Here is a 25,733-nt window from a genome sequence, read left to right as displayed (position 1 = left end):
GTCGGTACTTGTGTGTCGACATGTATGAGGACGATGTTGGTGAGGAGGCGGAGCAATTGCCGGTAATGGTGATGTCACTCTCTAGGGAGTCGACACCGGAATGGATGGCTTATTTAAGGAATTACGTGATAATGTCAACACGCTGCAAGGTCGGTTGACGACATGAGACGGCCGGCAAACCAATTAGTACCTGTCCAGGCGTCTAAAACACCGTCAGGGGCGTTAAAACGTCCTTTTACCTCAGTCGGTCGACACAGACACAGACACGGACACTGACTCCAGTGTCGACGGTGAAGAAACAAACGTATTTTCCTTTAGGGCCACACGTTACTTGTTAAGGGCAATGAAGGAGATGTTACATATTTCTGATACTACAAGTACCACAAAAAAGGGTATTATGTGGAGTGTGAAAAAACTACATGTGGTTTTTCCTGAATCAGATAAATTAAATGAAGTGTGTGATGATGCGTGGGTTTCCCCCGATAGAAAATTATTGGCGGTATACCTTTTCCCGCCAGAAGTTATGGCGCGTTGGGAAACACACCTTAGGGTGGATAAGGCGCTCACACGCTTATAAAAACAAGTGGCGTTACCGTCTCCAGATACGGACGCCCTCAAGGAGCCAACTGATAGGAGGTTGAAAAATATCCTAAAAAGTATATACACACATACTGGTGTTATACTGCGACCAGCGATCGCCTCAGCCTGGATGGGCAGCGCTGGGGTGGCTTGGTCGGATTCCCTGACTGGAAATATTGATACCCTTGACAGGGACAGTATTTTATTGACTATAGAGCATTTAAAAGATGCATTTCTATATATGCGAAACTCTGGCATCAAGAGTAAGTGCGATGTCCATATCTGCCAGACGATGTTTCTGGACACGACAGTGGTCAGGTGATGCAGATTCCAAACGGCACATGGAAGTATTGCCGTATAAAGGGGAGGAGTTATTTGGGGTCGGTCCATCGGACCTGGTGGCCACGGCAACAGCTAGAAAATCCACCTTTTTTACCCCAAGTCACATCTCAGCAGAAAAAGACATAGTCTTTTCAGCCTCAGTCCTTTCGTCCCCATAATATCTGCCCAGGGATAGAGGTAAGGGAAGAAGACTGCAGCAGGCAGCCCATTCCCAGGAACAGAAGCCTTCCACCGCTTCTGCCAAGTCCTCAGCATGACGCTGGGGCCGTACAAACAGGTGCGGTGGGGGGTCGTCTCAAGAGTTTCAGCACGCAGTGGGCTCACTCGCAAGTGGACCCCTGGATCCTACAAGTAGTATCCCAGGGGTACAGATTGGAAATTCGAGACGTCTCCCCCTCGCAGGTTCCTGAAGTTTGCTTTACCAACGTCTACCTCCGACAGGGAGGCAGTATTGGAAACAATTCACAAGCTGTATTCCCAGCAGGTGATAATCAAAGTACCCCTCCTACAACAAGTAAAGGGGTATTATTCCACACTATATTGTGGTACTGAAGCCAGACGGCTCGGTGAGACCTATTCTAAATGGAGTCACTCAGAGCAGTGATAGCGAACCAGGAAGAAGGGGACTATATGGTGTCCCTGGACATCAAGGATGCTTACCTCCATGTCCAAATTTGCCCTTCTCACAAAGGGTACCTCAGGTTCGTGGTACAAAACTGTCACTATCAGTTTCAGACGCTGCCGTTTGGATTGTCCACGGCACCCCGGGTCTTTACCAAGGTAATGGCCGAAATGATGATTCTTCTTCAAAGAAAAGGCGTCTTAATTATCCCTTACTTGGACGATCTCCTGATAAGGGCAAGGTCCAGAGAACAGTTGGAGGTCGGAGTAGCACTATCTCAAGTAGTTCTACGACAGCACGGGTGGATTCTAAATATTCCAAAATCGCAGCTGTCTCCGACGACATGTCTGCTGTCCCTAGGGATGATTCTGGACACAGTCCAGAAAAAGGTGTTTCTCCCGGAGGAGAAAGCCAGGGAGTTATCCGAGCTAGTCAGGAACCTCCAAAAACCAGGAAAAGTGTCAGTGCATCATTGCACAAGGGTCCTGGGAAAAATGGTGGCTTCTTACGAAGCGATTCCATTCGGCAGATTTCACGCAAGAACTTTTCAGTGGGATCGGCTGGACAAATGGTCCGGATCGCATCTTCAGATGCATCAGCGGATAACCCTGTCTCCAAGGACAAGGGTGTCTCTTCTGTGGTGGCTGCAGAGTGCTCATCTACTAAAGTGCCACAGTTATGCATTCAGGACTGGGTCCTGGTGACCACGGATTCCAGCTTGAAAGGCTGGGGAGCAGTCACACAGGGAAAAAATTTCCAGGGAGTGTGATCAAGTCTGGGGACTTCTCTCCGCATAAATATACTGGAGCTAAGAGCAATTTACAATGCTCTAAGCTTAGCAAGACCTCTGCTTCAAGGTCAGCCGGTATTGATCCAGTGGGACAACATCACGGCAGTCGCCCACGTAAACAGACAGGGCGGCACAAGAAGCAGGAGGACAATGGCAGAAACTGCAAGGATTCTTCGCTGGGCGGAAAATCATGTGATAGCACTGTCAGCAGTTTTCATTCCGGGAGTGGACAACTGGGAAGCAGACTTCCTCAGCACGACCTCCACCCGGGAGAGTGGGGACTTCATCGAGAAGTTGTTTCCACATGATTGTGCACCGTTGGGAAAGACCAAAGGTGGACATGATGGCGTCCCGCCTGAACAAAAAAACTGGACAGGTATTGCGCCAGGTCAAGAGACCCTCAGGAAATAGCTGTGGACGTTCTGGTAACACCATGGGTGTACCAGTCGGTGTATGTGTTCCCTCCTCTGCTTCTCATACCAAAGGTACTGAGAATTATAAGACGTAGAGGAGTAAGAACTATACTCGTGGCTCCGGATGGGCCAAGAAGGACTTGGTACCCGGAACTTCATGAGATGCTCACAGAGGACTCAGGGCCTCTGCCGATAAGAAGGGACTTGCTTCAGCAAGTACCATGTCTGTTCCAAGACTTACCGCGGGTGCGTTTGACGGCATGGCGGTTGAACGCCGGATCCTAAGGAAAAAAAGGCATTCCGGAAGAGGTCATTCCTACCCTGGTCAAAGCCAGGAAGGAGGTGACCGCACAACATTATCACCACATGTGGCGAAAATATGTTGCGTGGGGTGAGGCCAGGAAGGCCCCACGAAGAAATTTCAACTCGGTCGATTCCTGCATTTCCTGCAAACAGGAGTGTCTATGGGCCTCAAATTGGGGTCCATTAAGGTTCAAATTTCGGCCCTGTCGATTTTCTTCCAGAAAGAATTGGCTTCAGTTCCTGAAGTCCAGAAATTTGACAAGGGAGTACTGCATATACAACCCCCTTTTGTGCCTCCAGTGGCACTGTGGGATCTCAATGTAGTCCTGGGATTCCTCAAATCACGTTGGTTTAAACCGCTCAAATCTGTGGATTTGAAATATCTCACATGGAAAGTGACCATGATGTTGGCCCTGGCCTCGGCCAGGCGAGTGTCAGAATTGGCGGCTTTGTCTCACAAAAGCCCATATCTGATTGTCCATTCGGACAGGGCAGAGCTGCGGACTCGTCCCCAGTTTCTCCCTAAGGTGGTGTCAGCGTTTCATCTGAACCAGCTTATTGTGGTACCTGCGGCTACTAGAGACTTGGAGGACTCCAAGTTGCTAGATGTTGTCAGGGCCCTGAAAATATAGATTTCCAGGACGGCTGGAGTCAGGAAAACTGACTTGCTGTTATCCTGTATGCACCCAAAAAACTGGGTGCTCTTGCTTCTAAGCAGACGATTGCTAGTTGAATGTGTAGTACAATTCAGCTTGCACATTCTGTGGCAGGACTGCCACAGCCAAAATATATAAATGCCCATTCCACAAGGAAGGTGGGCTCATCTTGGGCGACTGCCCGAGGGGTCTCGGCTTTACAACTTTGCCGAGCTGCTACTTGGTCAGGGGCACACCCTGGCTGAGGAGGACCTGGAGTTCTCTCACTCGGTGCTGCAGAGTCATCCGCACTCTCCCGCCCGTTTGGGAGCTTTGGTATAATCCCCATGGTCCTGACGGAGTCCCCAGCATCCACTTAGGACGTCAGAGAAAATAAGATTTTACTTACCGATAAATCTATTTCTCGTAGTCCGTAGTGGATGCTGGGCGCCCATCCCAAGTGCGGATTGTCTGCAATACTTGTACATAGTTATTGTTACAAAAAAATCGGGTTGTTATTGTTGTGAGCCGTCTGTTCAGAGGCTCCTACGTTTGTCATACTGTTAACTGGGTTTAGATCACAAGTTATACGGTGTGATTGGTGTGGCTGGTATGAGTCTTACCCGGGATTCAATATCCTTCCTTATTGTGTACGCTCGTCCGGGCACAGTATCCTAACTGAGGCTTGGAGGAGGGTCATAGCGGGAGGAGCCAGTACACACCACCTGATCCTAAAGCTTTAGTTTTGTGCCCTGTCTCCTGCGGAGCCGCTAATCCCCATGGTCCTGACGGAGTCCCCAGCATCCACTACGGACTACGAGAAATAGATTTATCGGTAAGTAAAATCTTATTATAACACAGTAACCCGACATTGCCAGACTTCCTGTGTAGTTCCCTGTAATGTGCAGCTACGCGTTTCACAGTAAAATACAGCATCTTGACATTGCCAGACTTCCTGTGCAGTTCCATGTGATGTGCGGCTACGCATTTCACAGTATAATACAGTAACCCGACATTGCCAGACTTCCTGTGCAGTTCCCTGTGATGTGCGGCTACGCGTTTCACAGTATAATACAGTATCTTGACATTGCCAGACATCCTATGTAGTTCCATGTAATGTGCGGCTACGCGTTTCACAATATAACACAGTAACCCGACATTGCCAGACTTCCTGTGCAGTTCCCTGTGATGTGCGGCTACGCGTTTCACAGTATAACACAGTAACCCGACATTGCCAGACTTCCTGTGCAGTTCCCTGTGATGTGCGGCTACGCGTTTCACAGTATAATACAGTATGTTGACATTGCCAGACTTCCTGTGCGGTTCCCTGTGATGTGCGGCTACGCTTTTCACAGTATAATACAGTATCTTGACATTTCCAGACTTCCTGTGCAGTTCCATGTGATGTGCGGTTACGCGTTTCAGAGTATAATACAGTAACCCGACATTGCCAGACTTCCTGTGCAGTTCCATGTGATGTGCGGGTATGCGTTTCACAGTATAATACAGTAACCCGACATTGCCAGACTTCCTGTGTGGTTCCCTGTAATGTGCGGCTACATTTCACAGTATAATACAGCATCTTGACATTGCCAGACTTCCTGTGCAGTTCCATGTGATGTGCAGCTACGCATTTCACAGTATAATACAGTATCTTGACATTTCCAGACTTCCTGTGCAGTTCCATGTGATGTGCGGCTACGAGTTTCACAGTATAACACAGTAACCCAACATTGCCAGACTTCCTGTGCAGTTCCATGTGATGTGCGGCTATGCGTTTCACAGTATAATACAGTAACCCGACATTGCCAGATTTCCTGTGCAGTTCCCTGTGATGTGCGGCTATGCATTTCACTGTATAATATAGTATCTTGACATTGCCAGACATCCTATGTAGTTCCATGTGATGTGCGGCTACGCGTTTCACAGTATAACACAGTAACCCGACATTGCCAGACTTCCTGTGCAGTTCCCTGTGATGTGCAGCTACGCGTTTCACAGTATAACACAGTAACCCGACATTGCCAGACTTCCTGTGTAGTTCCCTGTGATGTGCGGCTATTCGTTTCACAGTATAATACAGCATCTTGACATTGCCAGACTTCCTGTGCAGTTCCATGTGATGTGCGGCTACGCATTTCACAGTATAATTCAGTATCTTGACATTGCCAGACTTCCTGTGCAGTTCCATGTGATGGGCGGCTACGTGTTTCACAGTATAATACATTATCTTGACATTTCCAGACTTCCTGTGCAGTTCCATGTGATGTGCGGCTACGCATTTCACAGTATAATTCAGTATCTTGACATTGCCTGACTTCCTGTGCAGTTCCATGTGATGTGCGGCTATGCGTTTCACAGTATAATACAGTATCTTGACATTGCCTGACTTCCTGTGCGGTTCCCTGTGATGTGCGGCTATGCGTTACACAGTATAATACAGTATCTTGACATTGCCTGACTTCCTGTGCGGTTCCCTGTGATGTGCGGCTACGCGTTTCACAGTATAATATAGTATCTTGACATTGCCAGATTTCCTGTGCAGTTCCATGTGATGTGCGGCTACGCGTTTCACAGTATAATACTGCATGAACACTTTGCACCTTATCCTAACCCTGTGCGAGTTTTATTTATTCATTTTTAGTTTTTCTGCTGTTTTTATTTTGCTTATGGTACTTTAATGCTTTGTCTTACCTGTCCCAGACATTTCCAAACGTCTGCTTCTCACTGAGCGTCAGCCATTCTAAATAAAATACATGAAGAGCAATCCCATTACCATAAGCCATTTTTATGTAAATTCTGTACTGTAGATAACAGCAAGAAACTTTTATAATGAACAACAGTCATCAACAACTAAAGGGGCTGGGCTGGGAACAAAACAGAATAAGCCACTAACTTTACAGCTGGACAGGCCGTGCTGCACTGCAAGGGGGGCATGTGTGTGATGTGATGGGTGGGTATTGTGTGATGGGTGGGTATTGTGTGATGGGCGGGTATTGTGTGATGGGCAGGAATTGAGTGATGTTGGTATTGTGTGATGGGGTATTGTGTGATGGGCAGGAATTGAGTGATGGGGGTATTGTGTGATGGGCAGGAATTGAGTGATGGGGTATTGTGTGATGGGCAGGAATTGTGTGATGGGGTATTGTGGGATGGGCAGGAATTGAGTGATGGGGGTATTGTGTGATGGGCAGGAATTGAGTGACGGGGGTATTGTGTGATGGGCAGGAATTGAGTGATGGGGTATTGTGTGATGGGCAGGATTTGAGTGATGGGGGTATTGTGTGATGGGGTATTGTGTGATGGGCAGGAATTGTGTGATGGGGTATTGTGTGATGGGCAGGAATTGAGTGAGGGGGTATTTTGTGATGGGCAGGAATTGAGTGAGGGGGTATTGTGTGATGGGTGGGTACTGAGTGATGGGGTATTGTGTGATGGGCAGGAACTGAGTGATGGGGTATTGTGTGATGGGCAGGAATTGAGTGATGGGGTATTGTGTGATGGGCAGGAATTGAGTGATGGGGCATTGTGTGATGGGCAGGAATTGAGTGTTGGGGTATTGTGTGATGGGCAGGAATTGAGTGTTGGGGTATTGTGTGATGGGCAGGAATTGAGTGATAGGGGTATTGTGTGATGGGCAGGAATTGAGTGATGGGGGTATTGTGTGATGGGCAGGAATTGAGAGATGGGGTATTGTGTGGTGGGGTATTGTGTGATGGGCAGGAATTGAGTGTTGGGGTATTGTGTGATGGGCAGGAATTGAGTGATGGAGTATTGTGTGATGGGCAGGAATTGAGTGATGGGGGTATTGTGTGATGGGCAGGAATTGAGTGATGGGGGCATTGTGTGATGGGCAGGAATTGAGTGATGGGGGTATTGTATGATGGGCTGGAATTGAGTGATGGAGTTTTGTGTGATGGGCGGGTACTGAGTGATGGGGTATTGTGTGATGGGCGGGTACTGAGTGATGGGGGCATTGTGTGATGGGCAGGAATTGAGTGATGGGGTATTGTGTGATGGGCAGGAATTGAGTGATGGGGTATTGTGTGATGGGCAGGAATTGAGAGATGGGGTATTGTGTGGTGGGGTATTGTGTGATGGGCAGGAACTGAGTGATGGGGTATTGTGTGATGGCGGGTATTGTGTGATGGGGTATTGTGTGATGGGCAGGAATTGAGTGTTGGGGTATTGTGTGATGGGCAGGTATTGTGTGTTAAGTAAATGTAAAGAACATTTAAAAGTTGCTGCATAGCCATAATATAGCTGTGTTAGCATGCTGAGAAAAAACATTTTTTAAACCCAGGCCTAAAGTAACTTTTGGTGCCTGTGTGGAGTGTGATTTCTTTGTGACAAAAGAGCCGCATGGTCTGTCCTCCATTTTGGGCTAGCCACATGGCCTGTCCACCATCTTTTGCAAGCCACATGGATGTGAAAGGGGCAGAGCAGTGGCCATTTTAGGAAGGTTACTTTCTAAATAGCTGGCTTTCAGTCTGGTCAGAACAATCAGTTTCCTTTGTCACAAAGGGGTATATTTACAAAGGTCCCGATTTTGACCGAGATGGTGTTTTTTCTTCAAAGTGTCATCTCGGGAATTTACTAAACTCAAATCTCGGCAGTGATGACGGCATTCGTATTTTTTTGGAAGTCAAAGAAAAAAAATACGAATTAATACACCATCGGTCAAATACGACTGTTTTTTGATACAACTCGGTAAGTTACTAAAAAGTGTATTTCACGAACACTGCCGGCAATAGCCAAACACTGCCGTGAAAAAATACAAATCGTAAAAAAAAGCAAATTTAAAACAGACCTGCTTTTTTTTACCGTGTTCTGATAGGCATGCACGGATCCATGAGATCCGTGCATGTTTATCAGTGGAAAGGGGTGGGATAGTGTTAAATTTTCTGGAAAAAAATGCGTGGGGTCCCCCCTCCTAAGCAAAACCAGCCTCGGGCTCTTTGACCCGGACCTGATTGAAAAAATATGGGGGGGAAAATGTCAGGGGTTCCCCCATATTTAATCAACAAGCACCGGGCTCTGCGCCTGGTCCTGGTTCCAAAAATACGGGGGACAAAAAGCGTAGGGGTCCCCCGTATTTTTTAAACCAGCACCGGGCTCCACTAGCCAGGTACATAATGCAACAGCCGGGGGACACTTATATCTAGGTCCCTGCGGCCCTGGCATTACATACCCAACTAGTCACCCCTGGCCGGGGTACCCTGGAGGAGTGGGAACCCCTTAAATCAAGGGGTCCCCCCCCCTCCAGTCACCCAAGGGCCAGGGGTGAAGCCCGAGGCTGACCCCCCATCCAAGGGCGGCGGATGGGGGGCTGATAGCCTTTTGAAAAAAATGTGAATATTGTTTTTAGTAGCAGTACTACAAGTCCCAGCAAGCCTCCCGCAAGCTGGTACTTGGAGAACCATAAGTACCAGCATGCGGTGGAAAACCGGGCCCGCTGGTACCTGTAGTACTACTACAAAAAAAATACCCCCAAAAAAACAGGACACACACACCGTGACAGTATAAGTTTATTACATACATGCACACCTCCAAACATACATACTTACCTATGTTCACACGAGGCTCGGTCCTCTTCTCCAAGTAGAATCCTAGGGGTACCTGTGGAAAAAATTATACTCACATAATCCAGTGTACCTTCTGTTCTTTGTATAATCCACGTACTTGGCAAAACAAAAAAACGGAAACCCGACCACGCACTGAAAGGGGTCCCATGTTTACACATGGGACCCCTTTCCCCGACTGCCAGGAACCCCCCTGACTCCTGTCAAAGAGGGTCCCTTCAGCCAATCAGAGAGCGCCACGTCGTGGCACTCTCCTGATTAACTGTGTGCTCCTGTAGTGTCTGTCAGGCTGCACACGGCAGAGATACAATGTTGTGCCTATGCGCTCCATTGTATCCAATGGTGGGAACTTTGCGGTCAGCGGTTATGAGATACTGTACATGATGGAGAGTCTCGCTATGAGATACTGTATATGATGGAGAGTCTCACTATGAGATACAGTACATGATGGAGAGTCTCGCTATGAGATACTGTACATGATGGAGAGTCTCGCTATGAGATACATGATGGAGTCTCACTATGAGATACAGTACATGATGGAGAGTCTCGCTATGAGATACTGTACAGTACATGATGGAGAGTCTCGCTATGAGATACAGTACATGATGGAGAGTCTCGCTATGAGATACAGTACATGATGGAGAGTCTCGCTATGAGATACTGTACATGATGGAGAGTCTCGCTATGAGATACAGTACATGATGGAGAGTCTCGCTATGAGATACAGTACATGATGGAGAGTCTCGCTATGAGATACAGTACATGATGAAGAGTCTCGCTATGAGATACTGTACATGATGGAGAGTTTCGCTATGAGATACTGTACATTATGGAGAGTCTCGCTATGAGATACAGTACATCATGGATAGTCTCGCTATGAGATACAGTACATGATGGAGAGTCTCGCTATGAGATACAGTACATGATGGAGAGTCTTGCTATGAGATACTGTACATGATGGAGAGTCTCGCTATGAGATACTGTACATGATGGAGAGTCTCGCTATGAGATACTGTACATGATGGAGAGTCTCGCTATGAGATTCTGTAAGTGATGGAGAGTCTCGCTATGAGATACATGATGGAAAGTCTCACTATGAGATACTGTACATGATGGAGAGTCTCGCTATGAGATACTGTACGTGATGGAGAGTCTCGTTATGAGATACTGTACATGATGGAGAATCTCACCATGAGATACTGTACATGATGGAGAGTCTCACCGTGAGATACATGATGGAGAGTCTCACCGTGAGATACACGATGGAGAGTCTCACCGTGAGATACACGATGGAGAGTCTCACCGTGAGATGCACGATGGAGAGTCTCACCGTGAGATACACGATGGAGAGTCTCACCGTGAGATACACGATGGAGAGCCTCACCGTGAGATACTGTACATGATGGAGAGTTTCACTATGAGATACAGTACATGATGGAGAGTCTCACTATGAGATACTGTACATGATGGAGAGTCTCACTATGAGATACTGTGCATGATGGAGAGTCTTGCTATGAGATACTGTGCAAGATGGAGAGTCTCGCTATGAGATACTGTGCATGATGGAGAGTCTCGCTATGAGATACTGTGCATGATGGAGAGTCTCGCTATGAGATACTGTGCATGATGGAGAGTCTCGCTATGAGATACAGTACATGATGGAGAGTCTCGCTATGAGATACAGTACATGATGGAGAGTCTCACTATGAGATACAGTACATGATGGAGAGTCTCGCTATGAGATACAGTACATGATGGAGAGTCTCGCTATGAGATACTGTACATGATGGAGAGTCTCGCTATGAGATACATGATGGAGTCTCACTATGAGATACTGTACATGATGGAGAGTCTTGCTATGAGATACTGTATGTGATGGAGAGTCTCACTATGAGATACTGTATGTGATGGAGAGTCTTGCTATGAGATACATGATGGAAAGTCTCACTATGAGATGCTGTACAAGATGGAGAGTCTCGCTATGAGATACTGTAAATGGTGGAGTCTCGCTATGAGATACATGATGGAGTCTCACTATGAGATACTGTACATGATGGAGAGTCTCACTATGAGATACTGTACATGATGGAGAGTCTCACCATGAGATACTGTACATGATGGAGAGTCTCACCGTGAGATACACGGTGGATAGTCTCACCATGAGATACATGATGGAGAGCCTCACCGTGAGATACATGATGGAGAGTCTCGTTATGAGATACTGTACGTGATGGAAAGTCTCGCTATGAGATACAGTACATGATGGAGAGTCTCGCTATGAGATACTGTACATGATGGAGAGTCTCGCTATGAGATACAGTACATGATGGAGAGTTTCGCTATGAGATACTGTACATTATGGAGAGTCTCGCTATGAGATACAGTACATGATGGAGAGTCTCGCTATGAGATACAGTACATGATGGAGAGTCTTGCTATGAGATACTGTACATGATGGAGAGTCTCACTATGAGATACTGTACATGATGGAGAGTCTCGCTATGAGATACTGTACATGATGGAGAGTCTCACCATGAGATACTGTACATGATGGGGAATCTCACCATGAGATACTGTACATGATGGAGAGTCTCACCGTGAGATACATGATGGAGAGTCTCACCGTGAGATACACGATGGAGAGTCTCACCGTGAGATACACGATGGAGAGTCTCACCGTGAGATACACGATGGAGAGCCTCACCGTGAGATACTGTACATGATGTAGAGTTTCACTATGAGATACTGTGCATGATGGAGAGTCTCGCTATGAGATACAGTACATGATGGAGAGTCTCGCTATGAGATACAGTACATGATGGAGAGTCTCGCTATGAGATACAGTACATGATGGAGAGTCTCGCTATGAGATACAGTACATGATGAAGAGTTTCGCTATGAGATACTGTACATTATGGAGAGTCTCGCTATGAGATACTGTACATGATGGAGAGTCTCGCTATGAGATACTGTACATGATGGAGAGTCTCGCTATGAGATACAGTACATGATGGAGAGTCTCGCTATGAGATACTGTACATGATGGATAGTCTCGCTATGAGATACTGCACATGATGGAGAGTCTCACTATGAGATACTGTACATGATGGAGAGTCTCGCTATGAGATACATGATGGAGTCTCACTATGAGATACAGTACATGATGGAGAGTCTCGCTATGAGATACAGTACATGATGGAGAGTCTCGCTATGAGATACAGTACATGATGGAGAGTCTCGCTATGAGATACAGTACATGATGGAGAGTCTCGCTATGAGATACTGTACATGATGGAGAGTCTCGCTATGAGATACATGATGGAGTCTCACTATGAGATACAGTACATGATGGAGAGTCTTGCTATGAGATACTGTATGTGATGGAGAGTCTCGCTATGAGATACAGTACATGATGGAGAGTCTCACTATGAGATACTGTACATGATGGAGAGTCTCACTATGAGATACATGATGGAGTCTCACTATGAGATACAGTACATGATGGAGAGTCTTGCTATGAGATACTGTATGTGATGGAGAGTCTCGCTATGAGATACTGTATGTGATGGAGAGTCTTGCTATGAGATACATGATGGAAAGTCTCACTATGAGATACTGTGCATGATGGAGAGTCTCACTATGAGATACTGTACATGATGGAGAGTCTCACTATGAGATACTGTACATGATGGAGAGTCTCACCATGAGATACTGTACATGATGGAGAGTCTCACCGTGAGATACACGGTGGAGAGTCTCACCATGAGATACATGATGGAGAGCCTCACCGTGAGATACATGATGGAGAGTCTCACCGTGAGATACTGTACATGATGGAGAGTCTTGTTATGAGATACTGTACATGATGGAGACTCTCACCGTGAGCAGGGCCGGTTCCGGGGCTTCTGGCGCCCCGGACAGCATTAGGGGGCGTGGCTTCATACAGGGGGCATGGTCAGTTACACCCCCTGTACTGTTGTAGGATGTGCGGTGCGCGATAACATCATCGCGCACCGCACAGCAAAGGTCCTCTCCACGAAGGTAAACTAGACGCTAAGCTAAGCATTATTATTATTATTAACAGTTTCTTATACAGCGCAGTAAATTCCGCTACGCTTTACAATTGGAAATATTGATAAAACAAAGCTGGGTAATAACAAACAGTCCAGTGGTAGGAAGGCCCTGCTCACAAGCTTACACCCTATAGATTACCATATTTGTACACAATATAATAATGTAATGAAGTGTCATATACACAAGAGAATAGTGTCGCACGTGCCAATAATACCGCCCGGACAGATGCAGCCGTAAAACTTTTGCCTTCTCTATATACACTGAAAGTAAAGTTGATTATTGAGGCAACAGGAGCAGTGATTAGATGCTCCAGTATTTAAGTATTTTCCATCTTAAAATTTGACTGGAAGGTAGCGTGCCCAATTCCCATTTCTGTCTGATCATGTGTGACAGTGGGCAGGAGGGTGGGGGTCATGTGCGACAGTGGGCAGGAGGGTGGGGGTCATGTGTGACAGTGGGAAGGAGGGTGGGGGTCATGTGTGACAGTGGGAAGGAGGGTGGGGGTCATGTGTGACAGTGGGCAAGAGGGCGGGAGTCATGTGTGACAGTGGGCAGGAGGGTGGGAGTCATGTGTGACAGTGGGAAGGAGGGCGGGAGTCATGTGTGACAGTGGGAAGGAGGGTGGGAGTGATGTGTGACAGTGGGAAGGAGGGTGGGGGTCATGTGTGACAGTGGGCAAGAGGGCGGGAGTCATGTGTGACAGTGGGCAGGAGGGTGGGAGTCATGTGTGACAGTGGGAAGGAGGGTGGGAGTCATGTGTGACAGTGGGAAGGAGGGCGGGAGTCATGTGTGACAGTGGGAAGGAGGGCGGGAGTCATGTGTGACAGTGGGAAGGAGGGTGGGAGTGATGTGTGACAGTGGGAAGGAGGGTGGGGGTCATGTGTGACAGTGGGCAAGAGGGCGGGAGTCATGTGTGACAGTGGGCAGGAGGGTGGGAGTCATGTGTGACAGTGGGAAGGAGGGTGGGAGTCATGTGTGACAGTGGGCAGGAGGGTGGGGGTCATGTGTGACAGTGGGAAGGAGGGTGGGGGTCATGTGTGACAGTGGGCAAGAGGGCGGGAGTCATGTGTGACAGTGGGCAGGAGGGTGGGAGTCATGTGTGACAGTGGGAAGGAGGGTGGGAGTCATGTGTGACAGTGGGAAGGAGGGCGGGAGTCATGTGTGACAGTGGGAAGGAGGGTGGGAGTGATGTGTGACAATGGGAAGGAGGGTGGGGGTCATGTGTGACAGTGGGCAAGAGGGCGGGAGTCATGTGTGACAGTGGGCAGGAGGGTGGGAGTCATGTGTGACAGTGGGAAGGAGGGTGGGAGTCATGTGTGACAGTGGGAAGGAGGGTGGGGGTCATGTGTGACAGTGGGCAAGAGGGCGGGAGTCATGTGTGACAGTGGGCAGGAGGGTGGGAGTCATGTGTGACAGTGGGAAGGAGGGTGGGAGTCATGTGTGACAGTGGGAAGGAGGGTGGGGGTCATGTGTGACAGTGGGCAAGAGGGCGGGAGTCATGTGTGACAGTGGGCAGGAGGGTGGGAGTCATGTGTGACAGTGGGAAGGAGGGTGGGAGTCATGTGTGACAGTGGGAAGGAGGGTGGGGGTCATGTGTGACAGTGGGCAAGAGGGCGGGAGTCATGTGTGACAGTGGGCAGGAGGGTGGGAGTCATGTGTGACAGTGGGAAGGAGGGTGGGAGTCATGTGTGACAGTGGGAAGGAGGGTGGGGGTCATGTGTGACAGTGGGCAAGAGGGCGGGAGTCATGTGTGACAGTGGGCAGGAGGGTGGGAGTCATGTGTGACAGTGGGCAAGAGGGCGGGAGTCATGTGTGACAGTGGGCAAGAGGGCGGGAGTCATGTGTGACAGTGGGCAGGAGGGTGGGAGTCATGTGTGACAGTGGGAAGGAGGGTGGGAGTCATGTGTGACAGTGGGCAGGAGGGTGGGAGTCATGTGTGACAGTGGGCAAGAGGGCGGGAGTCATGTGTGACAGTGGGCAGGAGGGTGGGAGTCATGTGTGACAGTGGGAAGGAGGGTGGGAGTCATGTGTGACAGTGGGAAGGAGGGTGGGGGTCATGTGTGACAGTGGGAAGGAGGGTGGGGGTCATGTGTGACAGTGGGCAGGAGGGTGGGAGTCATGTGTGACAGTGGGAAGGAGGGTGGGGGTCATGTGTGACAGTGGGAAGGAGGGTGGGGGTCATGTGTGACAGTAGGCAGGAGGGTGGGAGTCATGTGTGACAGTGGGCAGGAGGGTGGGAGTCATGTGTGACAGTGGGAAGGAGGGTGGGAGTCATGTGTGACAGTGGGCAGGAGGGTGGGAGTCATGCGTGACAGTGGGAAGGAGGGTGGGAGTCATGTGTGACAGTGGGAAGGAGGGTGGAGTCATGTGTAACAGCGGGAAGGAGGGTGGGGGTCATGTGTGACAGTGGGAAGGAGGGTGGAGTCATGTGTGACAGTGGGAAGGAGGGTGGGAGTCATGTGTGACAGTGGGAAGGAGGGTGGGAGTCATGTGTGACAGTGGGAAGGAGGGTGGGAGTCATGTGTGACAGTGGGCAGGAGGGTGGGGGTCATGTGTGAAAGTGGGAAGGAGGGTGGGAGTCATGTGTGACAGTGGGCAGGAGGGTGGGAGTCATGTGTGACAGTGGGAAGGAGGGTGGAGTCGTGTGTGACAGTGGAAAGGAGGGTGGAGTCATGTGTGACAGTGGGAAGGAGGGTGGAGTCATGTGTGACAGTGGGACATATACGTCAGACCATCTAAGCCTCCCCCTCCACAGATGTATAGCAGGGTGAACGGCTGCTCTCTCTGTCACTGACCACCTGCAGGGAAGTGACGTCCGCTCCTCCACCAGCCACTGGATCTAGGTAAGAGCTATTGGTATGTCTGGTGGAGGGTCGGAGGCCTGTGCCTGCATTCTGCTCCTCACACAGAGATAAAGTAACGACAGGTAGGTGGCCCTTAGAGTGGATGTAGCTTGTGCCCCAGTCTGCCACATCTATGTATGCGCTATAATAGGGGATCGGTATGCCATTCCTTCCGGCGGTCAGAATACTGACATGATCCCAACAGGGGTGAGGTAAGTATGCTAACTTCCCCCCTACTCCTCTAACCCACCCTCACCGCAGCCTAAACCTAACCCACCCTCACTGCAGCCTAAAACTAACCCACCCTCACGGCAGCCTAAACCTATCCCCCCCCCCCCGCAGCCTAAACCTAACCCCCTCCCGCAGCCTAAACATAACCCCCCCCCTGCAGCCTAAACCTAACCCACCCTCACCGCAGCCTAAACCTAACCCCCCGCAGTCTAAACCTAACCCACCCTCACCACAGCATAAACCTATCCCCCCTGCAGCCTAAACCTAACCCACCTTTACCGCAACCTAAACCTAACCCACCCTCACCGCAGCCTAAACCTAACCCACCCTCACCGCAGCCTAAACCTACCCCCCCCTCACTGCAGCCTAAACCTAACCCACCCTCACCGCAGCCTAAACCTACCTCCACGCAGCCTAAACCTAACCCCTCATGTAGCCTAAATTTAACCCCCCCCCGCAGCCTAAACCTAACCCCCCCCGCAGCCTAAACCTAACCCCCCCGCAGCCTAAACCTAACCCACCCTCACCGCAGCCTAAACCTAACTACCCCGAAGCCTAAACATAACACCCCCCGCAGCCTAAACCTATACCCCCCCCCCCCCCCTGCAGCTTAACACTAGCCCCACTGCGGCTATTCTTACCCTCAGGATCAAGGCTGCCGGTATTCCGGCACCGTGGTGCTGACCTGATCGGTATATCGGCATGGGTATTTGGACGGGTGTCGGTATTCCGGCGTCGGTATTTTGACAGCCGGGATCTTGAACGTATTGTCAGAGCATCTTATTATAACACTTTTGTGTGTTCAGTTCATACATGCAGCGTAGGACAGATACTACATGGCCCAGATGCTGCAGGATTCCATCCCCCGGCGCAACATCCTCTCTGTCCTGTCAGTCATATAAAGCCCATCAGGGAGGATCATGACTACATAATACACTAATTACACACACAGACACAGACACCACACACCACACAGACACACACACCACACAGACACAGACACCACACACCACACAGACACACACACCACACAGACACACACACCACACAGACACACACACACCACACACCACACAGACACACACACCACACAGACACACACACCACACAGACACACACACCACACACACACCACACAGACACACACACACACCACACAGACACACACACCACACACACACACACCACACACCACACACACACCACACAGACACACACACCACACAGACACACACACCACACACCACACAGACACACACACCACACAGACACACACACACCACACAGACACACACACACCACACACCACACAGACACACACACCACACAGACACACACACCACACAGACACACACACCACACAGACACACACACACACCACACACCACACAGACACACACACCACACAGACACACACACCACACAGACACACACACCACACACACACCACACAGACACACACACACACACACACCACACAGACACACACACCACACACCACACACACACCACACACACACCACACAGACACACACACCACACAGACACACACACCACACACCACACAGACACACACACACACACCACACACCACACAGACACACACACACCACACAGACACACACACCACACACCACACAGACACACACACTACACACCACATGGTGCAGCGGCTGCCTGCTACTCCTGTGCTGAGGGAAGAGGGAACACGACTCTTTGTCTCCCTCTTCTGGATGGAGATAACAACACAGCAAAAACAAGTCATGTCAAAGACTATACTGTTACTAGCTGCTCTTCCAACGGGACTTTCTGATTTTCACGGTTGTGTGTGTGTATGTATGTGTATATTATATATATATATATATATATATAAAATATACACACACACATACCCTCACCCACTCTTCTCCCTCTTACATCTCTGACCTTATCTCCCTTTACACTCTCACCCGTCCTCTTCTCTCTGCTAATGCTCGCCGACTCTCCTGCCTACTGATTACTTCCTCCCACTCCTACCTCCAAGATTTCTCACGTGCTGCACCATTTCTCTGGAATTCTCTACTTCTCCCTCTCTCTACAAAACCTCAAACAGGCTCTCAAGACCCACTTCTCCACCAAACCCAGCCGTCTCTCCTCCTAACCCTCTTGTCTGTGTGCACTGTCTACCCCTTCTGTGTCCCCCCGGTTTGTTAGCCCTTCACAATGTAACATGCATGGGATAGACATTAGGATCCTTACACAGAGATAAGGATGAAATAAGTTTTGAAATAAAAATATGGTAAAAAAAAGGGGCAGACTAGCTGGGCCAAGTGGTTCTTATCTGCCGTCACATTCTTTGACCATGGATGATTCAAAACCATCGATGATCTATGACCAATGTTGAATACTTTTTCCATCGATGGTGGAGAACCAGATTGTTTCCCACCATCGATTATACACAAGCACCAGGATGTAGGCAATTAGAGGAGAGATTGGTGCAATTTATATAACTGTTTTCCTGTGTAGCATCTGGACGGTCTTACATATAGATCTGGAGTAGGCTGAAGCAGAGATCCAGGGACTGACACAGATGACTCCGCTGTGCCTGGCTACGGAGTGTATTGCGTGTTTCCCAACTGCAACCTCTGGCACCAAGCCATGCAGAGGTAGACGCATATTAATTGCATCTTTATTTGTGACTACAGAGGCATAACCGGGCTGTAACGTGGCTGCAGCACAGCATTCTCATCTAGACAGAGCTGAGTGACGCAGGGAATCCGCCTGTATAGTGTAGTGCACTGATAATGATGTGTCGGAAGAGGGGGCAGGTGTATAACAGAGGTGTGCCTGGGGTAAATATCAGCAGCACTGCCTAGACCTAGCCTACGTGTAGTCATATGAAGCGGGAGAAATTGGGCAAAGTGTAAATCACCTCTTGTTACTGTAAATGTGCAATCCGCTCTACATCCACCAGCACAGAGAAAGCGCACCGCGCAAAATACAGCGCAGTTGCACAGACAGGCGTATCCGCAGCGTCTGGCCCAAGCACTAAGCCGGATCAGCAGACCGGTCACATATAAAAGCAATGGGCACCCAATACAGGGAGGTCAGCCATAACTATTACTCAATCAGGGAAGCGACGCCTCATTGGGAGAGCAGCACCGTAACTACCTGTGTGCCAGGTGTGCCTGGCACACAGCGCAGTTGTCCTGAGGGCTCACGGCCAGCGGCTTGTAATGAGTCAAATTGACTCATTACAAGCCGTCTGTTCTGTGCCGTGCTGGAGGAGAGCAGCAGTGCCGGAGGCAGGGAAGGAGGAGGAGGGAGGGGGACTGGAGCCGCAGCAGCAGGGCCGTCTTTCCGTATGGGCTCAATGGGCTCTTGCCCAAGGGCCCCAGGAGTATAAGGGCCCTAGGCTGATAGCTGAGGGTCCCCTCTTTCCAGGGGTACCAGATTTTTTAAAATCGTCCCTGGGGAACCGGAGATATCTGACTTGAAAGCAGTGGTCCCCATCCGAGCCTGTTAATTGCTCTTCCCAGCCAGATATCTCAGGTTCTGTCTGACTTAGAGTTTTTCTGAGGGTATAATCCAAAAGCTGGGACTCTCCCCTATAGGTGGACGCTGGCAGCTTGTCTCTACTGTGCCCAGAACCAGAGATATCAGCCTTCCAGCAGCTGGTCCCTGCTCCAGCTCCACACGTCTAATATGCAGTTTTAGATTTTCGTTGGTGGATTGCTCTGGCTCCTGAATGCTGATCCCCAAGTCCCCAGTAATTCCTGAAAGGTGGGACTTTCTAGTTTTTTATCCCATTTAAATCTAAGAAATATATTTTCAGGATCTTGAGATATCTGCAGTCAAGCAAGCTGCCCTCCCACCGTAAAATGATAAATATTAAGCCTACTCCACTATCCATCCCTCCCCTGTGTATTAAACACCCCCTACCACCCCGGAAGTCATGTGCCGGGGCTCCTTCATTCAGCCCAATGCCCCTTCTACAGTTTAGTGTTCTACCTCCTGTCCCATCTGTGCAGTAAAGGAGCAATTAGCAGAAATTACTGCTCCAGGTCCTACATGCTGAGCGGAAGATAGAACACCCCCTACCACCCACGGGACATCAAAGCTGCCGCTGGTAGCACCCCCCACCCCTACCGCTGGAGGATGGGTAGGGGGCCCAATGCATTGCTGTGCCCAGGGGCCTGCACTGCCGTTAAGACGGCCCTGTGCAGCAGCGCTATGTCATTAGTAGTAGCGCCACTGCAGCATCCCCCTCTCCTTCCGTATTTGCTGCCCAGCGCTGCTGTGAATGCTGGGATGCGCTTCCCTCATCCCAGCATTCACAGCAGCGGGCAGCCAATGCAGAAGGAGAGGGGACTGCTGCAGCGGCGCCTCCACCAATTACATAACGCTGCTGCGGCTCCAGTCCCCCTCCCTCCTCCTCCTTCTCCGCTGCCAGGGAATGGATCTGCCTGCACGCGGAGCCTGACTGGGATAGATGGTAAGTATCTCTCTTTCTCTCTCTTCTGTCTGCCATAATGTGTAAAAAGGGGGACTGGCTGCTGTAATGTGTAAAAAGGGGGATGCTGTCTGCCGTAATGTGTAAAAAGGGGGACGCTGTCTGCCGTAATGTGTAAAAAGGGGGACGCTGTCTGCCATAATGTGTAAAACAGGGGACGCTGTCTGCCATAATGTGTAAAAAGGGGGACGCTGTCTGCCATAATGTGTAAAAAGGGGGACACTGTCTACCGTAATGTGTAAAACAGGGGACGCTGTCTGTCGTAATGTGTAAAAGGGGCTCTACCTGGTGTACTGGCGCTACTGTGCAGCGTAATTTGAATAATGGAGACTACTGTACACCGTAGTATGAATTGGTATTATACTGTGGCCACGCCCCTTCCCCATGAAGCCACATCCCTATATATTTTTTGCGTGCCCGCGGCGCGCACTGCCCCTATCTTGCATAGGGGGGGGCGTCAATGCCGTTTCTTGCACACAGCGCTAAAATGTCAAGTTACGGCACTGAGTGAAGGCGACACATCCCACCATGATTAATGTCCGTAAAGTGGCAGTGTAACCAATGCATTGTACAGGGGCTGAGCGTGTGAACACAGGGGACAGATCTAGCTGCGTACAGGGTCACAAGTAACACCCTCTTCTGTCAGGTGCTCTAATGACCGCCAAAGTCATTCACTCTCCCCCTCTCGACGCCTCTGACTTTCCCATGGCTGTAAGGCTACTAGCCTGGTGTATACAGTGGCTCTGTCCGTGGATGGTTAATATAATGTAACAAAGATTCAACAGATTTTGAGGGTTTGTTGCACACGGAAGACCAAGCCCATAATCCGCGTATTCTGCTACAGTGTTGTATAAGCTGAATACCGGATTCATTCTTATACGTTTCTGGTGACGCTATTTGTCGTGCGCAGTACTGACGCAAAGCAAACTGCACCCTGGGGCACCTGGCCCTCTGAGTGACTATCCTGTCTGCTGCCTGGACCAACCTTTGACTGTGACCCCGACTATCCTGTTTGCAGCCTGGATGGACCATGCAGAGCCTGCGGGTAACTGTAGTTCCTGTGGCTGGCTAGACATTCCACGTGTCTAAGTTTGTCAACTGAGCAGTTTTTTGCTGCTGCACCAAATCTCCAGAAAACCCCAACAGTGCATGCGCACCACTGAGTGTTTCATTAATAGTGATGAGCACCGGAAATTTTTCGGGTTTTGTGTTTTGGTTTTGGGTTCGGTTCCGCGGCCGTGTTTTGGGTTCGAACGCGTTTTGGCAAAACCTCACCGAATTTTTTTTGTCGGATTCGGGTGTGTTTTGGATTCGGGTGTTTTTTTCAAAAAACCCTAAAAAACAGCTTAAATCATAGAATTTGGGGGTCATTTTGATCCCAAAGTATTATTAACCTCAATAACCATAATTTCCACTCATTTTCAGTCTATTCTGAACACCTCACAATATTATTTTTAGTCCTAAAATTTGCACCGAGGTCGCTGGATGGCTAAGCTAAGCGACCCAAGTGGCCGACACAAACACCTGGCCCATCTAGGAGTGGCACTGCAGTGTCACGCAGGATGGCCCTTCCAAAAAACACTCCCCAAACAGCACATGACGCAAAGAAAAAAAGAGGCGCAATGAGGTAGCTGTGTGAGTAAGCTAAGCGACCCTAGTGGCCGACACAAACACCTGGCCCATCTAGGAGTGGCACTGCAGTGTCACGCAGGATGGCCCTTCCAAAAAACACTCCCCAAACAGCACATGACGCAAAGAAAAATGAAAGAAAAAAGAGGTGCAAGATGGAATTGTCCTTGGGCCCTCCCACCCACCCTTATGTTGTATAAACAGGACATGCACACTTTAACCAACCCATCATTTCAGTGACAGGGTCTGCCACACGACTGTGACTGAAAAGACGGGTTGGTTTGGACCCCCACCAAAAAAGAAGCAATTAATCTCTCCTTGCACAAACTGGCTCTACAGAGGCAAGATGTCCACCTCATCATCATCCTCCGATATATCACCGTGTACATCCTCCTCCTCACAGATTATCAATTCGTCCCCACTGGAATCCACCATCTCAGCTCCCTGTGTACTACTTTGTGGAGGCAATTGCTGCTGGTCAATGTCTCCACGGAGGAATTGATTATAATTCATTTTAATGAACATCATCTTCTCCACATTTTCTGGATGTAACCTCGTACGCCGATTGCTGACAAGGTGAGCGGCGGCACTAAACACTCTTTCGGAGTACACACTTGTGGGAGGGCAACTTAGGTAGAATAAAGCCAGTTTGTGCAAGGGCCTCCAAATTGCCTCTTTTTCCTGCCAGTATAAGTACGGACTGTCTGACGTGCCTACTTGGATGCGGTCACTCATATAATCCTCCACCATTCTTTCAATGGGGAGAGAATCATATGCAGTGACAGTAGACGACATGTCCGTAATCGTTGTCAGGTCCTTCAGTCCGGACCAGATGTCAGCATCAGCAGTCGCTCCAGACTGCCCTGCATCACCGCCAGCGGGTGGGCTCGGAATTCTGAGCCTTTTCCTCGCACCCCCAGTTGCGGGAGAATGTGAAGGAGGAGATGTTGACAGGTCGCGTTCCGCTTGACTTGACAATTTTGTCACCAGCAGTTCTTTGAACCCCAGCAGACTTGTGTCTGCCGGAAAGAGAGATCCAAGGTAGGTTTTAAATCTAGGATCGAGCACGGTGGCCAAAATGTAGTGCTCTGATTTCAACAGATTGACCACCCGTGAATCCTTGTTAAGCGAATTAAGGGCTCCATCCACAAGTCCCACATGCCTAGCGGAATCGCTCTGTGTTAGCTCCTCCTTCAATGTCTCCAGCTTCTTCTGCAAAAGCCTGATGAGGGGAATGACCTGACTCAGGCTGGCAGTGTCTGAACTGACTTCACGTGTGGCAAGTTCAAAAGGTTGCAGAACCTTGCACAACGTTGAAATCATTCTCCACTGCGCTTGAGACAGGTTCATTCCACCTCCTATATCGTGCTCAGTTGTATAGGCTTGAATGGCCTTTTGCTGCTCCTCCAACCTCTGAAGCATATAGAGGGTTGAATTCCACCTCGTTACCACTTCTTGCTTCAGATGATGGCAGGGCAGGTTCAGGCGTTTTTGGTGGTGCTCCAGTCTTTTGTACGTGGTGCCTGTACGCCGAAAGTGTCCCGCAATTCTTCTGGCCACCGACAGCATCTCTTGCACGCCCCTCTCGTTTTTTTAAATAATTCTGCACCACCAAATTCAAGGTATGTGCAAAACATGGGACGTGCTGGAATTTGCCCATATTTAATGCACACACAATATTGCTGGCGTTGTCCGATGCCACAAATCCACAGGAGAGTCCAATTGGGGTAAGCCATTCTGCGATGATCTTCCTCAGTTGCCGTAAGAGGTTTTTAGCTGTGTGCGTATTCTGGAAAGCGGTGATACAAAGCGTAGCCTGCCTAGGAAAGAGTTGGCGTTTGCGAGATGCTGCTACTGGTGCCGCCGCTGCTGTTCTTGCGGCGGGAGTCCATACATCTACCCAGTGGGCTGTCACAGTCATATAGTCCTGAGCCTTCCCTGCTCCACTTGTCCACAAGTCCGTGGTTAAGTGGACATTGGGTACAACTGCATTTTTTAGGACACTGGTGAGTCTTTTTCTGAGGTCTGTGTACATTTTCGGTATCGCCTGCCTAGAGAAATGGAACCTAGATGGTATTTGGTACCGGGGACACAGTACCTCCAACAAGTCTCTAGTTGCCTCTGCAGTAATGATGGATACCGGAACCACGTTTCTCACCGCCCAGGATGCCAAGGCCTCAGTTATCCGCTTTGCAGCAGGATGACTGCTGTGATATTTCATCTTCCTCGCAAAGGACTGTTGGACAGTCAATTGCTTGGTGGAAGTAGTAAAAGTGGTCTTACGAGTACGACTTCCCCTCTGGGATGACCATCGACTCCCAGCAGCAACAACAGCAGCGCCAGCAGCAGTAGGCGTTACACGCAAGGATGCATCGGAGGAATCCCAGGCAGGAGAGGACTCGTCATAATTGCCAGTGACATGGCCTGCAGGGCTATTGGCATTCCTGGGGAAGGAGGAAATTGACACTGAGGGAGTTGGTGGGGTGGTTTGCGTGAGCTTGGTTACAAGAGGAAGGGATTTACTGGTCAGTGGACTGCTTCCGCTGTCGCCCAAAGTTTTTGAACTTGTCACTGACTTATGATGAATGCGCTGCAGGTGACGTATAAGGGAGGATGTTCCGAGGTGGTTAACATCCTTACCCCTACTTATTACAGCTTGACAAAGGCAACACACGGCTTGACAAATGTTGTCCGCATTTCTGTTGAAATACTTTCACACCGAAGAGCTGATTTTTTTGGTATTTTCACCAGGCATGTCAATGGCCCTATTCCTCCCACGGACAACAGGTGTCTCCCCGGGTGCCTGACTTAAACAAACCACCTCACCATCAGAATCCTCCTGGTCAATTTCCTCCCCAGCGCCAGCAACACCCATATCCTCCTCATCCTGGTGTACTTCAACACTGACATCTTCAATCTGACTATCAGGAACTGGACTGCGGGTGCTCCTTCCAGCACTTGCAGGGGGCGTGCAAATGGTGGAAGGCGCATGCTCTTCACGTCCAGTGTTGGGAAGGTCAGGCATCGCAAACGACACAATTGGACTCTCCTTGTGGATTTGTGATTTTGAAGAACGCACAGTTCTTTGCTGTGCTTTTGCCAGCTTGAGTCTTTTCATTTTTCTAGCGAGAGGCTGAGTGCTTCCATCCTCATGTGAAGCTGAACCACTAGCCATGAACATAGGCCAGGGCCTCAGCC

The 25,733-nt window shown here is 49.4% G+C and overlaps 1 protein-coding gene across 1 annotated transcript in view; it reads right to left on the bottom strand.

The window, feature by feature from the left end:
• The window catches only part of LOC134985974 (cyclin-dependent kinase 15-like), a 103,600-nt gene extending 92,137 nt beyond the window's left edge, over positions 1–11,463 (bottom strand). The window contains exons 1-3 of the mRNA XM_063950455.1: positions 11,398–11,463; positions 10,516–10,659; positions 6,379–6,488 (exon numbers count right to left, since the gene is read on the bottom strand). Coding sequence (XP_063806525.1) covers positions 6,379–6,488; positions 10,516–10,659; positions 11,398–11,463 — 320 coding nt within the window. The remainder of the gene's footprint in view (positions 1–6,378; positions 6,489–10,515; positions 10,660–11,397) is intronic.
• Positions 11,464–25,733: the final 14,270 nt, after the last annotated feature.

The sequence above is a fragment of the Pseudophryne corroboree genome (assembly GCF_028390025.1).
Source record: "Pseudophryne corroboree isolate aPseCor3 chromosome 7 unlocalized genomic scaffold, aPseCor3.hap2 SUPER_7_unloc_11, whole genome shotgun sequence".
NCBI lineage: Eukaryota > Metazoa > Chordata > Amphibia > Anura > Myobatrachidae > Pseudophryne > Pseudophryne corroboree.
The sequence above is the reverse complement of the archived record's forward strand: the minus strand, read 5'-3'. Positions and strand labels throughout refer to the sequence as shown.